The sequence below is a fragment of the Coloeus monedula genome, assembly GCF_965178545.1.
Source record: "Coloeus monedula genome assembly, chromosome: 5".
NCBI lineage: Eukaryota > Metazoa > Chordata > Aves > Passeriformes > Corvidae > Coloeus > Coloeus monedula.
In genome coordinates, this window is record NC_138785.1 from 27018953 (window position 1) to 27038580 (window position 19628).

At 40.6% G+C, this 19628-nt stretch overlaps 2 protein-coding genes across 2 annotated transcripts; one reads left to right on the top strand and one right to left on the bottom strand.

The window, feature by feature from the left end:
- Positions 1-1369: 1369 nt before the first annotated feature.
- On the top strand, positions 1370-7830 carry FGA (fibrinogen alpha chain; the record flags this gene model as incomplete). The annotated part of the gene is made up of 6 exons (XM_082281435.1): positions 1370-1420; positions 3129-3257; positions 4128-4311; positions 4606-4751; positions 5693-6764; positions 7121-7830. The coding sequence occupies 6 exons, from the start codon at positions 1370-1372 to the stop codon at positions 7828-7830; spliced, it is 2292 nt and encodes a 763-aa protein (XP_082137561.1).
- A 3520-nt stretch (positions 7831-11350) lies between these two features.
- FGB (fibrinogen beta chain) lies at positions 11351-18517 on the bottom strand (the record flags this gene model as incomplete). Its single annotated transcript, XM_082281915.1, has 8 exons — positions 18413-18517; positions 16593-16796; positions 15169-15352; positions 14278-14505; positions 13560-13673; positions 12908-13030; positions 12432-12717; positions 11351-11579 (listed from the first exon to the last, which is right to left on the bottom strand). Exons 1-8 carry the CDS (start codon positions 18485-18487, stop codon positions 11351-11353), a joined length of 1443 nt encoding a protein of 480 aa, XP_082138041.1. The 5' UTR covers positions 18488-18517.
- Positions 18518-19628: the final 1111 nt, after the last annotated feature.

The following is a 19628-nucleotide window of genomic DNA, read 5'->3' on the forward strand; positions in this document are numbered from 1 at the left end:
GATATGACTTGCTATTAGTGATGTTAGTATGAGTTAAGTTAGGTTCAAGAGGGTTTTCCTAGACAAGAGAAGCATGAAATTCAAGGCCAGAAATGGGAGGAAACAAAGGGTCCAGTTCAACTGCAGTGAGCTTCAGGTGGAGAGGGTGCAAGCCTCCTGAAGACAAAAAAAATGAGGAAAAGCAGAGGAAAGGAAGTCAAGACAAAACCTGTGAGGCGGTTGAAATGCATCCAAAGCTAAAATCGGCTCTTTTGAGTTTAATGTGTTTTACAGTGTCCTAGCTAAGCTTAAACGTGTCCCTCTAAAGCAGAATATGCACTCTGTAGATGATGGAGAGTCTTGTGAATGTCATGCAGTTTTAAAATGCCAAGAGAGTTGTAGTTTTTTCAACTGACTATACCCACATTTACTCTAGCAAAGTTTTTTTCTCATTCCTGCTCACTGCAGTGGAAGCCTTTGAGATGGGCAGCATCTTTCAAGTGGCTGACAGCCACGTATGCCCTCCTCAGTAATAGCAAGGCTTGTTACAGACCTCACAGCACCAGGACATTATCATAAGTTACCATACACAGACTATGCCCAATATAGAACCAATCAAGGAAAAAAGACTCCTTAGGCAGATTTAATTATGCATAAAGTCTATTCTGGGACATTTTCAAGTACTCTGCTGTGCTCTTCATAAATTCATATTTTAAACAAATCTGACTTGGGAAAAAGTATAATATACCATTTGTGTAAGAGACAGTATGGTGTTAAACACATCATGTATTACACAAATACCAGTAAGATCCAGTTGTATAAACTGATGCAAACTGGGCTCTGCCCTCCTCAGGAATTAATTTTAGTTGATGGCCACATGATCACAGGTAGACTGTATCAATCTTTCTTAGACTAGCACTTATTTTGGAACATCCAGTGTATTTCACAGCAGCAGAACACAGTCACACAGAAAGGGCAAAGCAATGACCCCCTTTTTCAAATATCAGCTCTTTGATTATGCAGCTAAATGCCCATCCCACTGAGTGTGTGTTTTCTGGCAGGTAAGCACTGCTGGATCCTACCAGTGCTGACATATATCTTTGCTGAATGTCCAGTTACAAGAAATAGTTTTAGACAAATTTTTTTCCTGGAATTCTTGGTGTTTCCTGCATGTTGGTGTTGTAGAAACTTATCTGGAGCAAATAACACCAGAAACTTGTGCAAGAGGCCTTAAGTAATCACCAAAGGGGGAGGGGGGCATTTGGCATGTTTTTTCTACAAACAGAGGAGAGCATAATGATTAATCTCAGGTTTGCATCCAGGTTTAAATTGCACCAAAAGACTGGCAAAGAGCATCCTTTCAGTCAGAGTTCTTGCTCTTCTCCTGAAGATGATACCTGTGAGGATCCTCTGTGTGTTCCTATGCCTCAGCATAGCCTGGGTATGAGTTTGATTCTTTTTGTATCTTTCTGTTTTGAATAGTAAGCATTTATTTAATGTTCATTCATGAGCTAGATAAATTTTGTCTGTCACCTAGCTTGTAAAATTCAGTGCACACATATATGCAGCATCTTAGTGTAACCACTTCACTGATGAAGTTTCATCAGTATTCTTGAGTATCCAGCTTTCTATAATTTTGCTTAACTTGTTTTTGCTGAATCTGCCTGGCTTCAAGAGCAGCAAAGCATATCCATTACCATGAATTCAAACATTCATAGGTGATTCTCTCAGTCTTAAACGTAACTTGCTGGATGCTAGTGGCTCCAGCCATTCAGGAATTTTCATATTTATTAGGATGAATTCTACTTTCCTTTGGACAGCATTTCAGCAGGATTTTCTACCTACAAATGACACACAATAACCTTTATTATGAAAGATACACTTAAAAACAAGGGTTCTTGTGGCAGCAACATCAGCTTAAACTACAACTAAGTAAGAATCAAATTTTTCATAAGGAAGGAGATAAACTTGATTTTCAGCTGTGTTAATATAACCTTTCTTTTTTTTCTCATTGAGGACTCAGTCCATAACCTTATGTTAGATTCTTTAAATTTCTCTCAGAAGCAGTCGTATTGGAGTTGTCAATGTCTAAAGGGCATTTCTGGATATATGTGCTGCTTTTAGGAGGCACTTGGGCCAGATCAAATCATTAATTAATCAAACTACTGAATTTGAATCTGTTGATTTTTATAAAGACAGTCCAGTTCCCTAGAGTGGTTCTGACCCTGGAGGCTAGAATTAGGATCCCTTTCTCAGCTTCAGAATTAATCATCAAACATATTAAGAAGTAGTCATTAATATTTTCAAGCATTAATTATAATGTTTGAAAAGCACAAAAGGTGCACAGAGGATTTCAGTCAGACCTAATTATATCTTAAGCCCTAAAGCACGGCTTTCTTAATGAAAGAAAGAAAAAAAAAATTATGGTTTTTACTAAGTGATAACACTGTAGGAATCCTTATCATGTTTTGGCCTGGAATTAGCTTGTATATATCACTTTATTTTCTCAGGTTTGAAGAAAACCTCAGCATATTTATTTCTCTTCTTTCCATTACCACAGTGAAATGCATCCAGCACTGAAATAGTTATTTTGTGTTAGTAGCTTTCTTGCTCTTTTTGTCAGGCAAAACGGTGCTACAAGCTTACAGTTAGAACTGTGATTAAAATCAGAAACACTAAAGGGAAAATTCTTCTTATATATCTGTAAGTTTGTGTAGATTGAAGGTGGTAAAGTGACAATAAGAATTTTAGAGTATTGCAGCAAATGGAAATGGAACATAGGATTTTATTATTATTTCCTTTAATTTAACCAGTTTAAATCTAATTTCAAGTTAATTTTATATTTACACACAGGACAAAATATTTCTGTGGAATGATACGATCATAACATACCCTGAGCATCATTAGCTCTTGGCATAGAAGCATTAATTTTAAAAGATGTAAAGCTTTATTCTGACAAAACAAACAAAATCGTATCTCACAAGAAATGCTGGAATAAAATCCTTGCACTGCTGGGTGTGATGCTTACCAGATGGCTGTGATTGCCTCCCATCAGCTGAGTGCGTGAGGACATCGGCACTAAGTGTCTTCTCCCTTGGCAGCTGTTCACTTAATCTTGGTTTTGCTTTTCCCCTTTTTCCTCCTGGTAGGCACAAGACGGAGAGAGCACCTTTGAACAGGTGGGTGCAGGAGTGCGTGGTCCCAGGATTGTGGAGCACAAGTCCCCGTCCAGCTGCCAGTCTGAGAAGAGCTGGCCCATCTGTGCGGATGACGACTGGGTGAGCGATTAACACTGGGGTGAAAGTGGGGCCATCTGCAGGGCACCCATGGGCCTCAGCTGCATCAGCAGCTGGATCACTCCAACAGGTGCCACAGGCCAGCAGGGGACTCAGCGTTAGGGCCGAGATAACACTTCAGGTCGGGGCAGCCTGGGGAGATCTCCTGTGGGAGAGAAAGAAAGAAAGGAAGAAAGAAAAAAATGAAGAGGGAGAAGTTTGCAGCGGTGCAGAATGAGAAGAGAAACTAAGTCTGGAAAAGAAGGATTAAATAAACAAAGGTTAATCCTAGAAAAACATAAGAAGTGTTTCTTTTCAGAATTTTGATATTGCCACTTTTGGACGCCATAAAAGAAAGGAACCAGAAACAAAGTTGTGAGAAAAAGAAAAGAAGTAGCTAGGAATCACATACACTCACTAGTTAATTTTCGGGAAGTCAGATTACAAGATGCTCGGCAAAAGTTTCATAATAGTTGACTAGATATCTTTGTATATAAACTATTAATTTGTCTCAGTCTTGCCTCTTGCATCTCAGTACATTGCTATGCTACATTTATTTGATGACTTCTTGGCAAAGAGCTTAAGTCTGTAAGAACATTAAGCTTTTCTGAGGAAAACTTTGCTTAAAAACGCTGGCCTCTAACATCCTTGCTCAAACTGGATGACAGACTTCTAACAGCAGACCTTTAGGAAATATATATATGTATATAAAATCTCACCCGTGAAGAACAGAGGAGAGGGAAAATTAAAGGTTTACTTGTTCCTTATCCCACAGTTATGGCAGGTTTCTGAGGATGTGCTTCATTGATTCCATTATACAAGATGTTTACTCTTGAGGATTTTAGCACAATTTTTTCCCTCTTTACATTCTAGGGTACCAAATGTCCATCAGGATGCAGAATGCAAGGACTGATTGATGAAAAGGACCAGGATTTTAGTCAAAGAATAGAAAAAATCAAGAAGCTGCTCTCAGACAATCAAAACAACTATAAGAAGTCCAATCAGATAATTGTGGAAACTGTGAATGTACTAAAACCAAACCTGGACAGTGCTCAGCGTGAGTGTCTTGCACCCAGTTTTATTATCCATTACTGAATTATTACTTTTTTGTGAATAAGCCGTATGTAGTCAAAATACTGGCTGCACTGGACATTATCATCAAGAAACGGAACAGTCATAATAATAGACTCTTAACTAGTTAGTAAAAATTAATGTAATTTTAATCTGCTCAGTACTATGAGAAATATGTTCTCAATTATGTGTTTAATCACGTATTTTAAAATATGATACAGATTTTAAAAAGAAAGAAAAGCAGATGTGCATAGCTGACTGTGAGGCATTTCTGTTTCAGAGCTTGATGAGACGTATGGTCGCCTGTCAGGAGAACTGAGACGGAGAATTGTGACATTAAAGCAGAGAGTCGTCACTCAAGTAAACAGAATTAAAGCTCTGCAGAGCAGCATCCAGGAACAAGTGGTGGAGATGAAGCGCTTAGAGGTAGGTCTCTGCTAAGCACTTCCCATTCTTTCCAGACTTAGCTACAGAAAGGGGATCTATCTGTTATGGTGAGCAGTGCTCCAGCTGGGAGGAAACATGGTACAATTCTCAAAAGATCTGACTTGCTGAGACAAATCCCCAAAGGAGTTGCTTTCTGTCCATCCTGGTTTTCTACTTCTGCTCTCTAGGAACCAGCATGAGTTCTGTGAGTTCCTAGTCCCATCTGCTGCTTCTGGTCTCAGACAGGCAGCAAGGATGCTCCATCTGCTGATAACTGCTTCTGTAGGAGGCGTTTCCCCTCCTGTAAGGAGTTGCTGAGCAGTTAGAAGGGAGATGCACTCTGTCCATCCCCAGTGCTGCCACTGCTGCCAGGGTTGGCATTAGAACCCGTGTTTCCAGGTTGCAGCCAGTTCTTCTGATAATAATGCAAGGAAAAGTCCTGGCACAGTGGTTTTGCTCAGAGGCTCATTTTGATTCCCAGATCAGAAATCCACTATCTGGATCATTTGAGAAAGCAATGGTAACCCCAAGATGTTGGACCTCACAGCAGGGCCGTGACAGACTCTGGGACAGGTCCAGTGTCTTCCCCTCTCTTTGGAAGGCCCATTTCTGCCCCAGTCCCCACGGAGCATGTCCAACTCTGCAGCACTCCTTCCAAAACCAGGAAGACACCCCTACACCCCAAAAATAAAGGGAGCAGAGGTTGGGAACCTCCTACAATATTATTTTCCCTGGAACTCATGTGCACTGTGCTATTGCACATGTTGTATTTACAATGGAAATAAACCTATGATGATATCAAAACCAAAAATTGGAAAACCTCAGCTGTGGGTGGGAGGTACTAGGGCAGTTCTCATCTTTCCCCTGTTCAGTATAAGATATCCTTGTTTGAGAAAGTCAGGAAAGTTCCCTAACCAAATTACTTCTCTCTGGTTATGTAGGTGGACATTGATATTAAGATACGAGCTTGCAAAGGAACCTGTGCTAGAAGTTTTGATTACAAGGTGGACAAAGAAAGCTACGACAACATCCAGAAGCAGCTTGCCCAAGCCAACTCCATCAACTTGCACCCAGAGCTTCAAGCAACCACCTTGAGTACACTGAAAATGAGGCCACTTAAGGACTCCAATGTTCCTGATAATTTTAAGCACAAGCCTCTGCCAGAAATGCAAGCTCTGAACATAATTAATAACATCAAGCAGATGGAAGTGGTATTAGAAAGACCAGAAACAGATGCAAAACCCTCCCGAGGCGACAGCTCGTATCACACGGCAGAATCAAGGGGGGATGGACCTTCATACGCCAGCAAATTAGTTATTCCTACTCATGGGAGAGAAACCCTTGGTCTGGGAGACAAAACCTCCTCCACTGTTCGTAGATGCACCAAAACTACCACCAAAAAAATTGTCTCTGGGCCTGATGGCCCTAGAGAAGAAGTAGTTGAGAAAACAGTTTCTTCTGATGGCTCAGACTGCTCTTATTTAGCTGGAAATGTTGGAGGGGAAGGGAGCACATACCATTTTAGTGGTTCAGATGCCTTGCACAAGCTAGAGACTGTATTCCCTGAGCTAGAGTCATTTTTTACCCCTGACTCCCCATCCACTGCTACTAAGCTCGTTAGTGGATCTAGCAGCTTCTCAACCAGCAGACACACAACCAGCACAGGCAGTAGCTACACAGGTACAGCAGCATCCAGTCATTCAGGGACTTACGGGGGAAAAGACAAATTTGCAGACTTAGGAGAGGAGGAGGAAGATGACTTTGGAGGACTTCACCTTCAGCCATCTGGATTCCCATCTGGCAGTGCAAGTCGCTCCAAGACTGTAGTGACCAGCTCTTCTAGTTTCAACAAGGGAGGCTCCACTTTTGAAACCAAATCACTAAAGACCCGTGAAATAAATGAGCAGCTAGGTGGGGTGGAACATGATCAGAGTGCAGAGGATACCCCAGACTTTCAGGCACGCAGCATCAGACCGTCAGGAGGGAGGCGAAGGACACCCAGCACTGGGAAAGGTAGTTATTGAGGTAATGGAGCCGAACTCCATCCATAACCAAACTGACACATTGATTTTAGATACTGTAGTACAACAGTGTGATGATAAAGTGCAAGCACTGTGTCTGTTGTTACCACCTCGGAAACAAAAGGGAAAATATTTCATTAATACTCGGGTATTACATAGACAATTCACGATTTAAGAAGTGTAAAGTTTTCTTTCCTGAATTCTTTTTAATGTTGCCTGTCACTATACCTAGCATAGTCTAAAACATGTTTAATGATTTTCCTGAGCTATTGGTGTTTGGATTCCTCTGAACCTTTTATTAAACTTTGCTGGTAACTTCTGTCAAACCAGATCAACTTTTTTTTTTAGACTGTGATGATATCCGCCAGAAACACACTTCTGGTGCCAAAAGTGGCATTTACAAAATCAAGCCAGCGGGATCCAATAAGGTTTTGTCAGTTTATTGCGACCAAGAGACCACTTTGGGAGGATGGCTATTGATCCAACAGAGAATGGATGGATCAGTGAATTTTAACCGGACCTGGCAAGACTACAAGAAAGGTTTCGGCAGCGTGGATGGCAGAGGGCGAGGAGAGTTTTGGCTGGGCAATGAGAACATACACTTGCTGACTCAGAATGATACTCTCCTTCGGGTTGAGTTAGAGGACTGGGATGGAAATGCTGTGTTTGCAGAATATCTCATACAGGTAGGGTCTGAAGCTGAAGGGTACGCCCTGGCCGTGTCCTCCTATGAGGGCACCGCCGGGGATGCCCTGATCACTGGCTGGGTGGAAGAGGGCACCGAGTACACGTCCCACGCCCAGATGAAGTTCAGCACCTTCGACTGGGACCAGGACCATTGGGAGGAGAACTGTGCGGAGATGTACGGGGGCGGCTGGTGGTACAACAGCTGCCAGGCTGCCAACCTCAATGGCATTTACTACCTGGGGGGCCACTACGACCCCAGGTACAATGTCCCCTACGAGATCGAAAATGGGGTAGTCTGGCTGCCATTTAAAGCCTCTGACTATTCCCTCAAAACTGTTAGAATGAAAATCAGGCCCATAGAAACCCTGTAGAAAGACAGGCCTTTAACGTGTGTTATGACTACAAGTTGAAAAGATTTTTTATATATGTATGTATGATGTACCTTTACCCCGTGAATTTGAAGGCAACTGGACACATTTGCAGATTAAAAACAATAAACAATGATTAATTATCAACAAGACTTTTTGGATCTTATTTTTAACTGACAAGGAAATATTGATTTAAAAACTCTTTTGATATGAACTTTGTCTATGTCTATGTCTTTGGTAGCTCAAACCTTGACTTGAGACAAAAATTTTTAATTTGAATTATTTACTTTGTTTAGGAGTGCTAAAGAAGTAAAAATATTTAGAAGTATGTTCACAATGAAATTCTGGCTCCAATGACACGGACTGTGAAAGTCTAACCAAGTTCAACATTCACACTCTCATTTCCATTTCAAGGGGAGCACAACAGCAGTGGGAGCCAGTTCTCAGACAGAACCAAGAGTGGTGTGGGGTCTCACTTTTGCCACACACACGGAGCACACTTTGATAAAGAGTGCATGCATTTTAGGACTGACTTTTAAGGATCTCCTAAGCTTTGATTTTATAAATATGGACATAGACCTTCCATCCCACTGATGAATCCTAGATAGCTCACCATGCATTCTTGTAGTTTCAAAATAAGACAATTCCATGATAACTCATCAAAATGCAACTCCCAAAACAGGCTGTTATTTTCTACCAACCACTAAAAGGTTATGACTCTAACCAGAACAAGCAAGATGAGGAGCCACCTGAATGTTTTTTAGCACATATTCCAAGCAAGGATTCTTCTACGGATAAGGGGTTTAAATCCTCTTGCTGACAGTGTGTGGTAAGGATCATTTAGAAAAAAGCTGGCTGCAGGGAATACCAGTTATATTGGTCACACAATTGCAGAAGACCACCTTGTATTTCCCTTTATACCTTATGGCATAAAATTACACAAGTATTTACACTGTTTAATATATCTGTGCTTCTAGAAGCAAGTGTGAGCAAACTTCCTTACCTCTAATCTCACTGACATGTTGCATTTCATTTAACAAGATCATCAAATACTGGCAAAGCAGCTCACTTTTAGTGTTTTTTCAGTGCTTCTCAAATACAGCCACTGTCCAACTGTAGCGGGTTGAGTTTGAAACCGGGCGGAAACACCAATTAAATGTAGTGGTTTTGGTTCAAAATATTCATTACTTACTTATTTTCCTTCTGTGAGATAAGAATTAGGAGAAAAGCAAAGCAGGCACAAACCTTAAACAGTTGCAGTACAATGAAAGAGTTTTATTACTAATAGAATTAAAAGTAAAGAGACAATAACAAAGCAAAATTAAAGCAAATCCCATCCCCCCCCCAGCACTTCTCTCCTTTTACCTAGCTCACACAAGGGATAACAGAACATGGGATGTTAGTCAGTGTTCCAGTTCTTGAAAAGTCTCTCTCTTATGCTTAAGGGAAAAAAGGGTTTTTCCTTCAGTTGCACGTGGTTCCCAAACTGCCACCAACAGCAGATCCGCCCGGAAACAAACAATCTGCTGTGTGTAGAACATCTCTCCCATGAAAAATCTCACAGTTCCTTCACACTACAAAACATGGGCCATCACATGGGGTTATTCATCTTTTTAAGGATAAGTTCTTTTGGCCTGCACACAAAGGCTCTTCTTCGCCACAAGTCTCTAACAGCCTCTTACTACTATAAAGCCTGACATTGGCATTCTTCACAATCTTCACAGGCACACGAAGATACTCCATCCCCCCATGTTCTTCAAATGGATTAAAGAGACAAACAGTTTGTGGTATTATAGTTTCTTACCACGGCATGCAAGAAGGTTTCTTTTAAGCTGCGCGCCAGAATCGCGGCACCGCCCTCTTTTCTCCCGCCGCCATTTCCAGCTCCGTCCCACGGGACTCACTTCTCTTTCTCTCTGACTGACACCGCCATGCTGAAGGCTGTTCTTGTTCAGCTTTACGGTGGGGAAAGCCTCGCTCCCTTTGTGCTGCTGGCTGCGTGGTGTCTTCTTCAGTTCAGCACGAAGTGTGCTGGCTGCAGACAGGAGGCTCTGCCGGCTCCCGTTGACTCTGCCGGCTCCGCATGGAGAGGAGAGGGATCCGCCGGTCCCCAGAAGCCACGCTGGATGGGTTTAGCTGTGAGCAGTCCAAGGCTGGGTTTAGCTGTGAGCAGTCCATGGCTGGGTTTAGCTGCCTGCGACTCTGAGGCAGTTCCCCCCCAGCCACCCAGGGTCCGTGCCGCAGCGTTGGGAAAGGGGGAAAGGGGCAGTGGCCCCGGCCCGGCCCGGCGGGGCCGGGAGGCTCGCAGCCCCCCACCTCCCAGCAAGCGAGCTCCGACAAAAAAAGGGAAGTCCCGCCTTTCTGTGCGGTTTAAATATGTAAATTGTGAGAAGCGTAATTGGTCTTAAAGACTGTCCATCAACTCAGGGTCAACCCAATACACCAACCTTTTCAGAAAGATGGCTGAAGAGCAAAGACATCTTTACAGTCATGTGTGAGGAAGCGTCTGTGCTTTTCAAAAATGGGTTCCCACTTGCACATTATATTTTTGTTCCTTAGCCTCAGTGGAAGCCTGCCTGTGTGGATGCTGAACATTTGTGCTCCTTTAGTGAGAAGCTGCCATTATGTCTCCTTCTTGTCCTCCTGGGCTTCAGAGGTTAAATAAACACTAAAGGTTTCAGGTGGGATCCATCCACCCCTAGTGATCTGGGTCCCTTCCTTTGTGGAGGAAGGCAGATGCTTTGAGAGATGTTCATCCTGTCTGCCAGGGTTGGGAAGTCCTGTCTTTTTCTGTTCAAGGGAGCATAGAGCACTAGGTTTGATGAAATACTTAACCTCCACCTACTCTATGACTGGAGACATTAATTACTCTAGTTCTATGATAGGGATTGTGTGAAAAACACTTACGTATGAAAGCACATATGTGAACCAGGTCCCAGAAAAGGGCATCTTTTACCCAGCAATAGGATTTGAGCTAAGGGACCATTGACCTACTCATTTGTTCAATACTCTCTTAACCTTTATTCCTTCTGAACTTGTTACACAAGTAATTACTGTTAGTTTTATAATATAAAAGAAAATAACTGTCTCTTATTTAGTGGAATGCATTTGCTTCTCCCCAGATTATGCATAAATACTTAGGAATAATATGAAGAATACTTTAGTTTTAAGACTTTATTAATTTTTAGAAAACACTTAAAAATAATCCTCTCCCTCTGTAAAAAAGATACAAAAGACCTTTGTAAAAGAGTGAAACAAATTGTTTTTATTTTATCAATGTTATTCTATACTAGTTAATTCTGTCTTGTGCACAAATGAAAAATGGAAAAAATATACTCATGAGTTATTTTCATCAGACAGATTTTGATTTTCATTTGACACAGCTTTTCACTTCAGGTCACAATATGGTTGTACATACATATTTGGTTCTCATATGTAAAGATAAGTCTTAGTACCATACTAAAAAGATAACCATGTACAAATACTAAAAGAAAATCCCTGATTTGGTACATTTTGGTAATGGTTATTGTGGAAAGTATGGTCGGATTTTCATGCTCATCTTCTTCATTGAATACCACGACCCTTTCCAGTTCATCCACACAACACCATCATCTGTCCCATGTTTTGCCATGTCCCAGCTGTAGGTCCCTCCCCAGTAGTATCTGCCATTGGGGTTGGCTGAGTGGCAGCGGTTGTACCACCATCCACCACCATCTTCTTTGGAGCACTGTTTTCTTGGATCTGAAGTTAACCTGATGAAGGGAAAAAAAGGTGTTGAGAGGGACATCTGTAATACAGGCAAACAGATCAACAGAGTACATATACCTGCCATGTACTGCAATTTTCAAACCATAATAAACATTTTAAGTCCTCTCTGAACTTTCTATAAAAATGGACCATCACAAGTGTGTGCTACACAGTGCATTCAGAAGGTAAAGCAGCTAAGGAAAAAAAGTCAAATTTTAGTTGCACCTCTTTGGGAATGTCATTTCAGTTTACTGATTGATAAATACAGTTACTTGCATTTTATAATTATAATTACAATATCAATGAAATTTAAAGATAGAAAATCTTCCCCAACCTAAACAATTCCTTTATTCATGGATATGTAATCAGGTATTAAGCACAGTTTAGAGATACAGTGCTCTATTATGTACTTTACAACGGAGCTCCTGTCTTCTGAGTAGGCAGAACATTGTTTTTTAAATGGACGTGCTACCTGCCTCCTTCTTCAGGACTCATTATACGTTTCTGGAGTGAGTACCAGTACTTCTACTTAGTGTCCTCAGCACTGCTGCTGTCAGTCTCTGACTATGAAGATATTGCATCCAGATTTGCTGCTGTGTCTGTGGTAAGTCATTCATGGAATCAATAAAGTTCAGCATGCTTGCTTCTTACTTAGTTGTGGAGTGTCACTGACCTAATTTATAGTTTCACCTCTCCTTGGCTGTGCCAAGAGAACTGCATAGACATCTAGCTGGCAATTTGCAGGGATATAACATATTTTGACATAATACAAAATGCTGTGAAAACTAATGGCAAATTACAGAAATATGCTATCTTCAGCTCTATTTTTATTTTAAATGTCTAGTGCAAGTACATACCATCCATCATTGTCTCTGTCATATGTACTGAAGTACATGCCATTGTGAATTGTCATCGTCCTGTTTTCTCCATGCAGTTGGGAGGCTCCTTCCATCAGCGCGTTGCCTGCAGTTCCTTTGTAGTTACTAACTGAAAGTTGGTACTTGTTCCCTTCATTCTGTATGGTGAAACCTCCATAATGAGCTGATACTTTATCGCCGTTCCAGTCCTCCATTTCAATTAAAACCTCAGTGGGCCCTATTTTGGTAAGCTGGCTGATTCTGTCATTTCCAAGCCAATATTCACCTGAGAAGCAACAAGTGAGAGCTCTGTGAAACAGACTTCGCAATATACTTCAAGGCAGCTTTATTATTTGCCTATAGGTCTGCTGAAGTGGATTAGGTAACTTTAAAAAAAAAAATCTAAGAGCTTCAAAAAATAGAAGAAAATATTTTCAGTAAGAATAGCTTTTTGCATTTCATGCTTGGTGTTTTACCTGGTGTATCACAGTAGTTCTTCCCTCCACTCTTTGCAACATTTCCAAATCCTTTTCTATATTGATCCCATCTTCTTCCAAAATTAACACTGCCGTCCTGGCGGTTCTGAATCAAAGTCCAGCCTGCAGGAGCAAGAGTATTAAGATTAAATTACCAGTAGAAAAGGAGCATTAAACATTAAGACACAGCCCTTTTACTTCACCTCAGGACCAGAGGAGCATATGGCTTCCTTGCAGCAGGTCTTTCACTGCTTTTGAGCTCAGCTTTGCCACTTTTGCTCATGCTTAAGTAGTACCTTGGTCACAAGGAAAGGTGGAAAAAGCAGAACCTGAAGGATGGCCCTGGTCTTTTGTCTAGTGCATTGTTGCAGGGTAAGAAATGAGCCAGGCTGTCCTTGTCTGCCCACCTATACATCATCCATGCTGGTCATAGTAAGGTATCTACACAATTTATTTTGTTTCATTATAGAAGTATCCTATTCTGCATCAGCAGATGACCTCAATAAGACTTTCCTGAATGAGTCAATCAGATTTAATTATCAAATCATTATAAAAGCGTAATTTCATATTTCTTTGTATAAAATGCAAATTACTAACGTTATTTTTTGGTAGCATTGATAGTATTATAAGAACATAGTTATTTCACACTAACCTCCATTATCTGTTTCCATGTCACAGTATACTCTGTATGGCTTCATGAAAGGATCTGGCTGGATGAGGTACATTTCAGATGTCTCACCTCCCTTTCTGATGATATCCTCACATTCTGCAAGAATAAAACAGAGACTGTTACTGAAAGATCTGTGAATTTCTTCAACAGTCTTCTTATCCTTTGGTTTGCTGTTACATGGGAACAGTTTTAAATACATAGACAGTATTTTACTTTCATTTTAATTTCTGTAATGCATCAAGTGAAAGAATCAGGGAAGAAAGAATACTGCACTGTTCAGCTTTTCCAAACAGGAATTTCTGAAACTTCAAACTAAGTGATGCAAGACTGTATGCCTTACAATGACTTCTTGAATTAGACAAGCTTCTGAAAGAAGAACCTTTCTTGACTGAAAAAGATCAAGAGTGCAGCTATGATAGTCAGAAATGTGCCATCTCCACCTTACAGAGACCCTGAAGCACATGTTTCTTTAAAATGCTACTGGCCACTTACAAGACTGATACCGGATAAGAGGATCTTTGGTCTGACCAGTATAGTGATCCAGAAAAGTTTTTTATCTAGGATCACTTTCCATCTTTCCTGATACCCTAATCAATTGTACAGGCTTCAGAGTCACATTCATACCAATTGAATGATGCATCCATCAGTTTGCACAGTGATATAAATGGGAGAAGAGATGTCATTATAGTTGAATGAGTACCTTTGCCTGAAACCACAGGAATATTACAGGAAACAACACATGGAGAACGGCAGTAGTCCACCTGGGTTGCAATGGCATTTTCCAGTTTTTGTATCTTTTTATGTAAAGAATCCACAACTGCACGAAGGACCCTGAGGCTGGATGGGATGTTATTGTCCAGATTATCCTTTATATAATTATACTGCAATTCCACTTCCGTGTTGTACTGAGAAACTAAATCATCATTGTCTAGAAAAGCAAAGAGATGAAAAGCAGATTAGTTTTCAACATGTTTTCTAGCCAAGGAGATCAATTTGTAAGTACTATCAGGGAGGGAGGGAGGGAAGGAGGGAAGGAGGGAAGGAGGGAAGGAGGGAAGGAGGGAAGGAGGGAAGGAGGGAAGGAGGGAAGGAGGGAAGGAGGGAAGGAGGGAAGGAGGGAAGGAGGGAAGGGCATTTCTTTTGCTTACTTTTCTACAGGGTGCAAAAACTATGCAGATGCTCTCAGGGAAGTGGTACATGTGTACTGCTGTTTCTTTGCTAGCTAATAGATTTATCACTGGTGCTATACTCTGCAAAGAGCAGTAGTTCCCTTCTTTCTGGGGAGCCATGGTGCCAATCCAGAGGTTGGTCATAAATGCATTGGATGGACTTAGGGAAACAGGTAAGGGGAACACATGAATGATGGTGACTTAGAGCCCTCATACTAATCTTGCCCTAGTATGAGATCCATTCCTTTGCCTCTCTCAAAGGATTTTTTTAAGATTTAAGAAGACACAGTTATGGAACCTGCTTTGATAGATATTCCATGGTATTTAAATTTTTTTTTAAGAAGTCCCATTAAAAAGTAACTGTAGGAATGCCAATAAAACTTCAATACCATTTACACTAGCAATTCATAGAAATAGCAAACCTTTTCTTTGTTTTTGCCTCTTTACCAATTTATCTTCTAGAACAGTCACATATTCATGGAAGGTTGAGGAGCTCTCTGACAGTGTTTTCACTTTATCTTTTAGATCATGAACAACTGCTTTCACAGTTTTTTCCTGTTTTAACAGTGTCGTTCTCAGCTCACATCCAGTTGGACACAGCACTCCCTTAAAAGAAGCAAAAAGGGCTGTGAATAAAAGTAAAGTTCTAGTCCCATCAGTGAACCACCATACCTTTGAACACAGGGGAGGGTTTGTAATGTGAGAACAGATATTTAAGCATCTAGATAAGCAATCAAGACATTTCATTTCTACAAAGAAGCTGTACCCTGAAGGTTGGGAAGGAACCTGAGTCCCTCAGGAACTTTTTTGAATTAAGCTTTTGGGAAAAGCCATTTCTCTTCACACTTTTTTGGTTCCCTATCTGATTTTCATTTTTCTGCACTGTTAAATATTTACTGTGTTAAGCAACTTGAACTATGATTAAAGCCTGTCAGGGACTACCTGGTGCCTGTGCATGTTTATACCTACCCTCTTTCCTCAGTCTGAACAGAATCATCCACATTCTCTTCACACTGCTGCATGTATAGCTCATGAGATCACCATATGATTCATTTAAAAATTATCACCTCAAGAAGCTGAGGACCGTTGCTTCTACAAGTGCTGCACCATCAGGGACAGTTTTAAAAAGAGATGGGAAATTCTGACATCCTGTGAGAACCCAAATCCTCAGGCAGCAGGGAGCTCTCCCAAAACCATGTATTCATTAAGCTTTAACAGATTTCATTTGTTGGCAACTTCCACACTCAAGCTTGTGCTCATGCACTAAGATGCCTCTCAGCACTGTTACAGCTTGCATTTTCCAGCAGAGAGCACGGCAGGGACAGTGTGATAGACTGCTGCAAGGCAGCAAGGGTGTGCTGGATGTCAGCATGCTTGTACACTCTCCCATAAGAGCTGCAGCAGCGACTGAGAGTAGACTACAATTACATTTGGAAACTAATTTTAAGAAAGACATGGGCAGTTGGGATTTTTTTGGTCCCTAGGGTTCCTTAAGATTATCTGAATTGGAATCCAGCACTTCTGCAGAGGTTTTTCCTGTCCTCAATAGTGACCTGTGCAAAGCCAGGCGGAACGCACAGGCTAACCCACAGATACCTCCTTTCCTGGTTTACGGTTCAACTCTCATCTCCCCATCTTTGCTGCAGGCCGACTCTGCCACTAATCCCACGGACTCTGACACATGACCTTTCTGAATGCAGTCCTAGCAAACCCAAGCAACAAGAAGAAAAGCTGGACTGCTTTAAATGAACAACCATCCTTTATTTGGCAAGGAAAACCCTTGTGTTGGGTGTACTGGAAGAAAAGGACAGTATGTCACCAGCTGTCTCAACAGCCAGACACCTACCAGCTCCTCCAGCGCGTGCGTGCAGCCTCCAGCATCAGGATAGACGATCCGTTCTTTCTTGCCCCCCGTCTTGCCCCGCTTCGGGGGCCGGGGCTGGTACCCAGGCCCGCTGATGGGAGGTGCCACAGGTCGGTGTGTGGGCGCCATTTCGCGCCTTTTGTCCACGGGTCGGTGGCCGCGAACGCCAACCACAGGGCTCTCATCCTGCATAGCCAAGGGGAGACAAAACTCTCTGAACCTGGGACTGCTGTTGCAAAATGGGGTGCACACGGTGGAGGCACCCATTCAGTGCTCTTTAGTGTTTTAAACAGCAAGGAAAACCATGGAATGGAATGGAATGGAATGGAATGGAATGGAATGGAATGGAATGGAATGGAATGGAATGGAATGGAATGGAATGGAATGGAAAAAAGCCATGATGGAAACACTATACTGACATTATGTAAAAGTCATTGCTATCCCCTCCCTTGTAAGACTAATCACACTCTCCATACCTAGATGTAGATAAACTAAAAAGTCTTCAAACCAAAGTAAACCAATATTTCAATAGCTAATTTTGACCAAGGAACAAATCTTACATAGTTCAGAGCCACTAAGCACCATGAAACTTGAAGTGGTGGGCTACAAAAAATAAAAAAAAAATAGACATCCTTGGGGCTAAGAAGCGTATTCAGCAGCACATTTTCAGTGTCCCAGTTTTTTATTGGGCTACAGAAGTATTTGTAAGGTCTCAGAAAATCAGGCCACAATCAAAGACATCATCAGGTCTCAGGCCACATACCAGCTGTTAACTGGTGAAATTAGGAAAAGCATTTAGTAATATCTCTCAGAGTAGATTTTTAGAGCTCTTTTTGATGTATACATTCCCCGTATCTGCCAGAAACAGCGAAGTCTAAGAGGCTGGGCAAGGAAAACAGGCCTGGTCCCTAAGCACTTTTTCAAACAAAACCCTTCGAATTAATAGTTGAGCTACTGAATCAAAACCTACAGCCATTTCCAATCCCACTCAGCTACAAATAACAAACACTTGTAAGGATCCAGCATCAGAGGCTTCAAGTAGTTCCAAAAAAAAAAGCAGCGTGCAAAACACAGAATTGCTGAAAATGATTTAATACGTTAGTGTTATCAGTAGTCAATGTGCAGACACAAGTGCTTAGATTGTCAGAAAGTCTGATTATCCAGACCTATTTAATTTTTACAGAAATTTTCAAACTATAAAAAAGTGTACCAAAATTCTAAATTGTGTTTCCCAGTAAAATATTTTATTTAAATAAAAATAAATAGAGATTAAACCATTATTTTATATTGATTCTCATTGCTTTTCCTTTTGTTTAGCAATTATTACCTCTTAATTTCCAATGTTAAGCTGTATGAACTTGTAGTTCGTTTGGTTTTGGTTTTTTTAAATGCCTACTGACTCTGCAGAAAAGTTTTTACTGTCTTTGAGACAGGACATGATTAATTACACATTTCTACTCCTATATTGTCTGTAATATCATATGTCAACATTGCTAAATTAGTATCCTTAAATAAATTCATCTAAATTACTAATCTTACCATCAAACATTCTTCATTCCCTACAGAAAAAGAAATAGGAAGAAAATATCTCCAAACTCAGAAAATAACCATTGTGGACTTACCTATAAAAAGTTAATTTTTTGAACAATTCAGGCAGAAAAAGAACATGCACTGGAATATCTTTTCCCACAACTTCTAATTTAGCTAACTCACATGAGCAGAGTAAGTCATGCATGCAATTAAATTAAATTAATTATTAATGACTAATTATTAATCAAGATCAGTGTTACCTGATCATCAACCTCTTCATCATAGTCAACAGCGTCCTGGGACTGAACGGAGGAAACACAGAGCAGGAACACCAGGAGCAGTTTCATGGTGCTGGCTTGCTGGAGCAGCTCTGTGATCTTCTCTCACCATCAGCTCTGACAGGAAGAGATCTCCTCTGTCCCTTTATATATAGGCAGCAGCACTAATTTCCAGCTTCACAGTGATAGGATCAACCCTTCTGAGCAATCAGAGTTTCTCTGTTAATATTCAACCTTTCTCTTCACTCTGTGCCTGAATACATCTGTTGAGCAATTGCTCTGGACAACTCTTATCTGTATGTCCCAGAGACCTCTGTTGATGCTGGCATCAAATACATGTTCAGATCCTTAAAAGTACCTCCTGCTCAGATTACACAAGGTTACCATTGTCTCAAAAATCACAAGTATTTTAAAACAGCTGGAAAGTTGAATAGCCAAAGGAAAAAAAAGTCATTAGATGTCACGCTGTGATGGCTCCTTTTTTTCCCCCCTCTGCTGAAAATGTGAATGTTTCAGAAATATTGTATTAAATGTGAAGACAACTCACAACATACAGATTGTTGCATTTTTCTAAATAGTTCGATGGTGCCTGATAGGTATGCAAATCTTTGGGTCTTTTTATATGAAAGAAAAAAAAGTATATTATATTCATTACATTAATAATTTTGAATAAAACCAATGTGTTGATTTATTAAAGATCAGATGAATACTGTAAGCATAAGCCAACATTATTCTATTAATATATCCTTGTGGTATTGTAAATGAACTAAAATAATTCAATTTTACATATTAATTTGCTGGTTTCCTTTTTTAATACAAAACGTACATCTTTCAAATATTATTTAAATATTTTTAATAATCTTTTAAGAGAATACAGCATGAAGTTACTTGAAATCATAGTGGAATACTCAAACATGCTTTCTAATGTTTTAAAAGAGGTTGCATATCACTGCTCTCATATTAGCAGAGTTTTAACATTTCAGAATGTTTATATCCTGTGATTTTCTCAGGAATTATAAATGACCAAAATGTACTGAATTAAATTAAGTGTGCCAAGTGAGAACCAGAACACTTTTCTGAAGTCATTCATACAGATATCTGAACCCATAAAGGGATGCAAACTGTGGTCTGAGCTTCCATTTCAAAGACTAACTTGATGGAGCGGGGATTTTATGGGAAGCAAAGAAAAGAACAGCTAAAATTGCTTGGT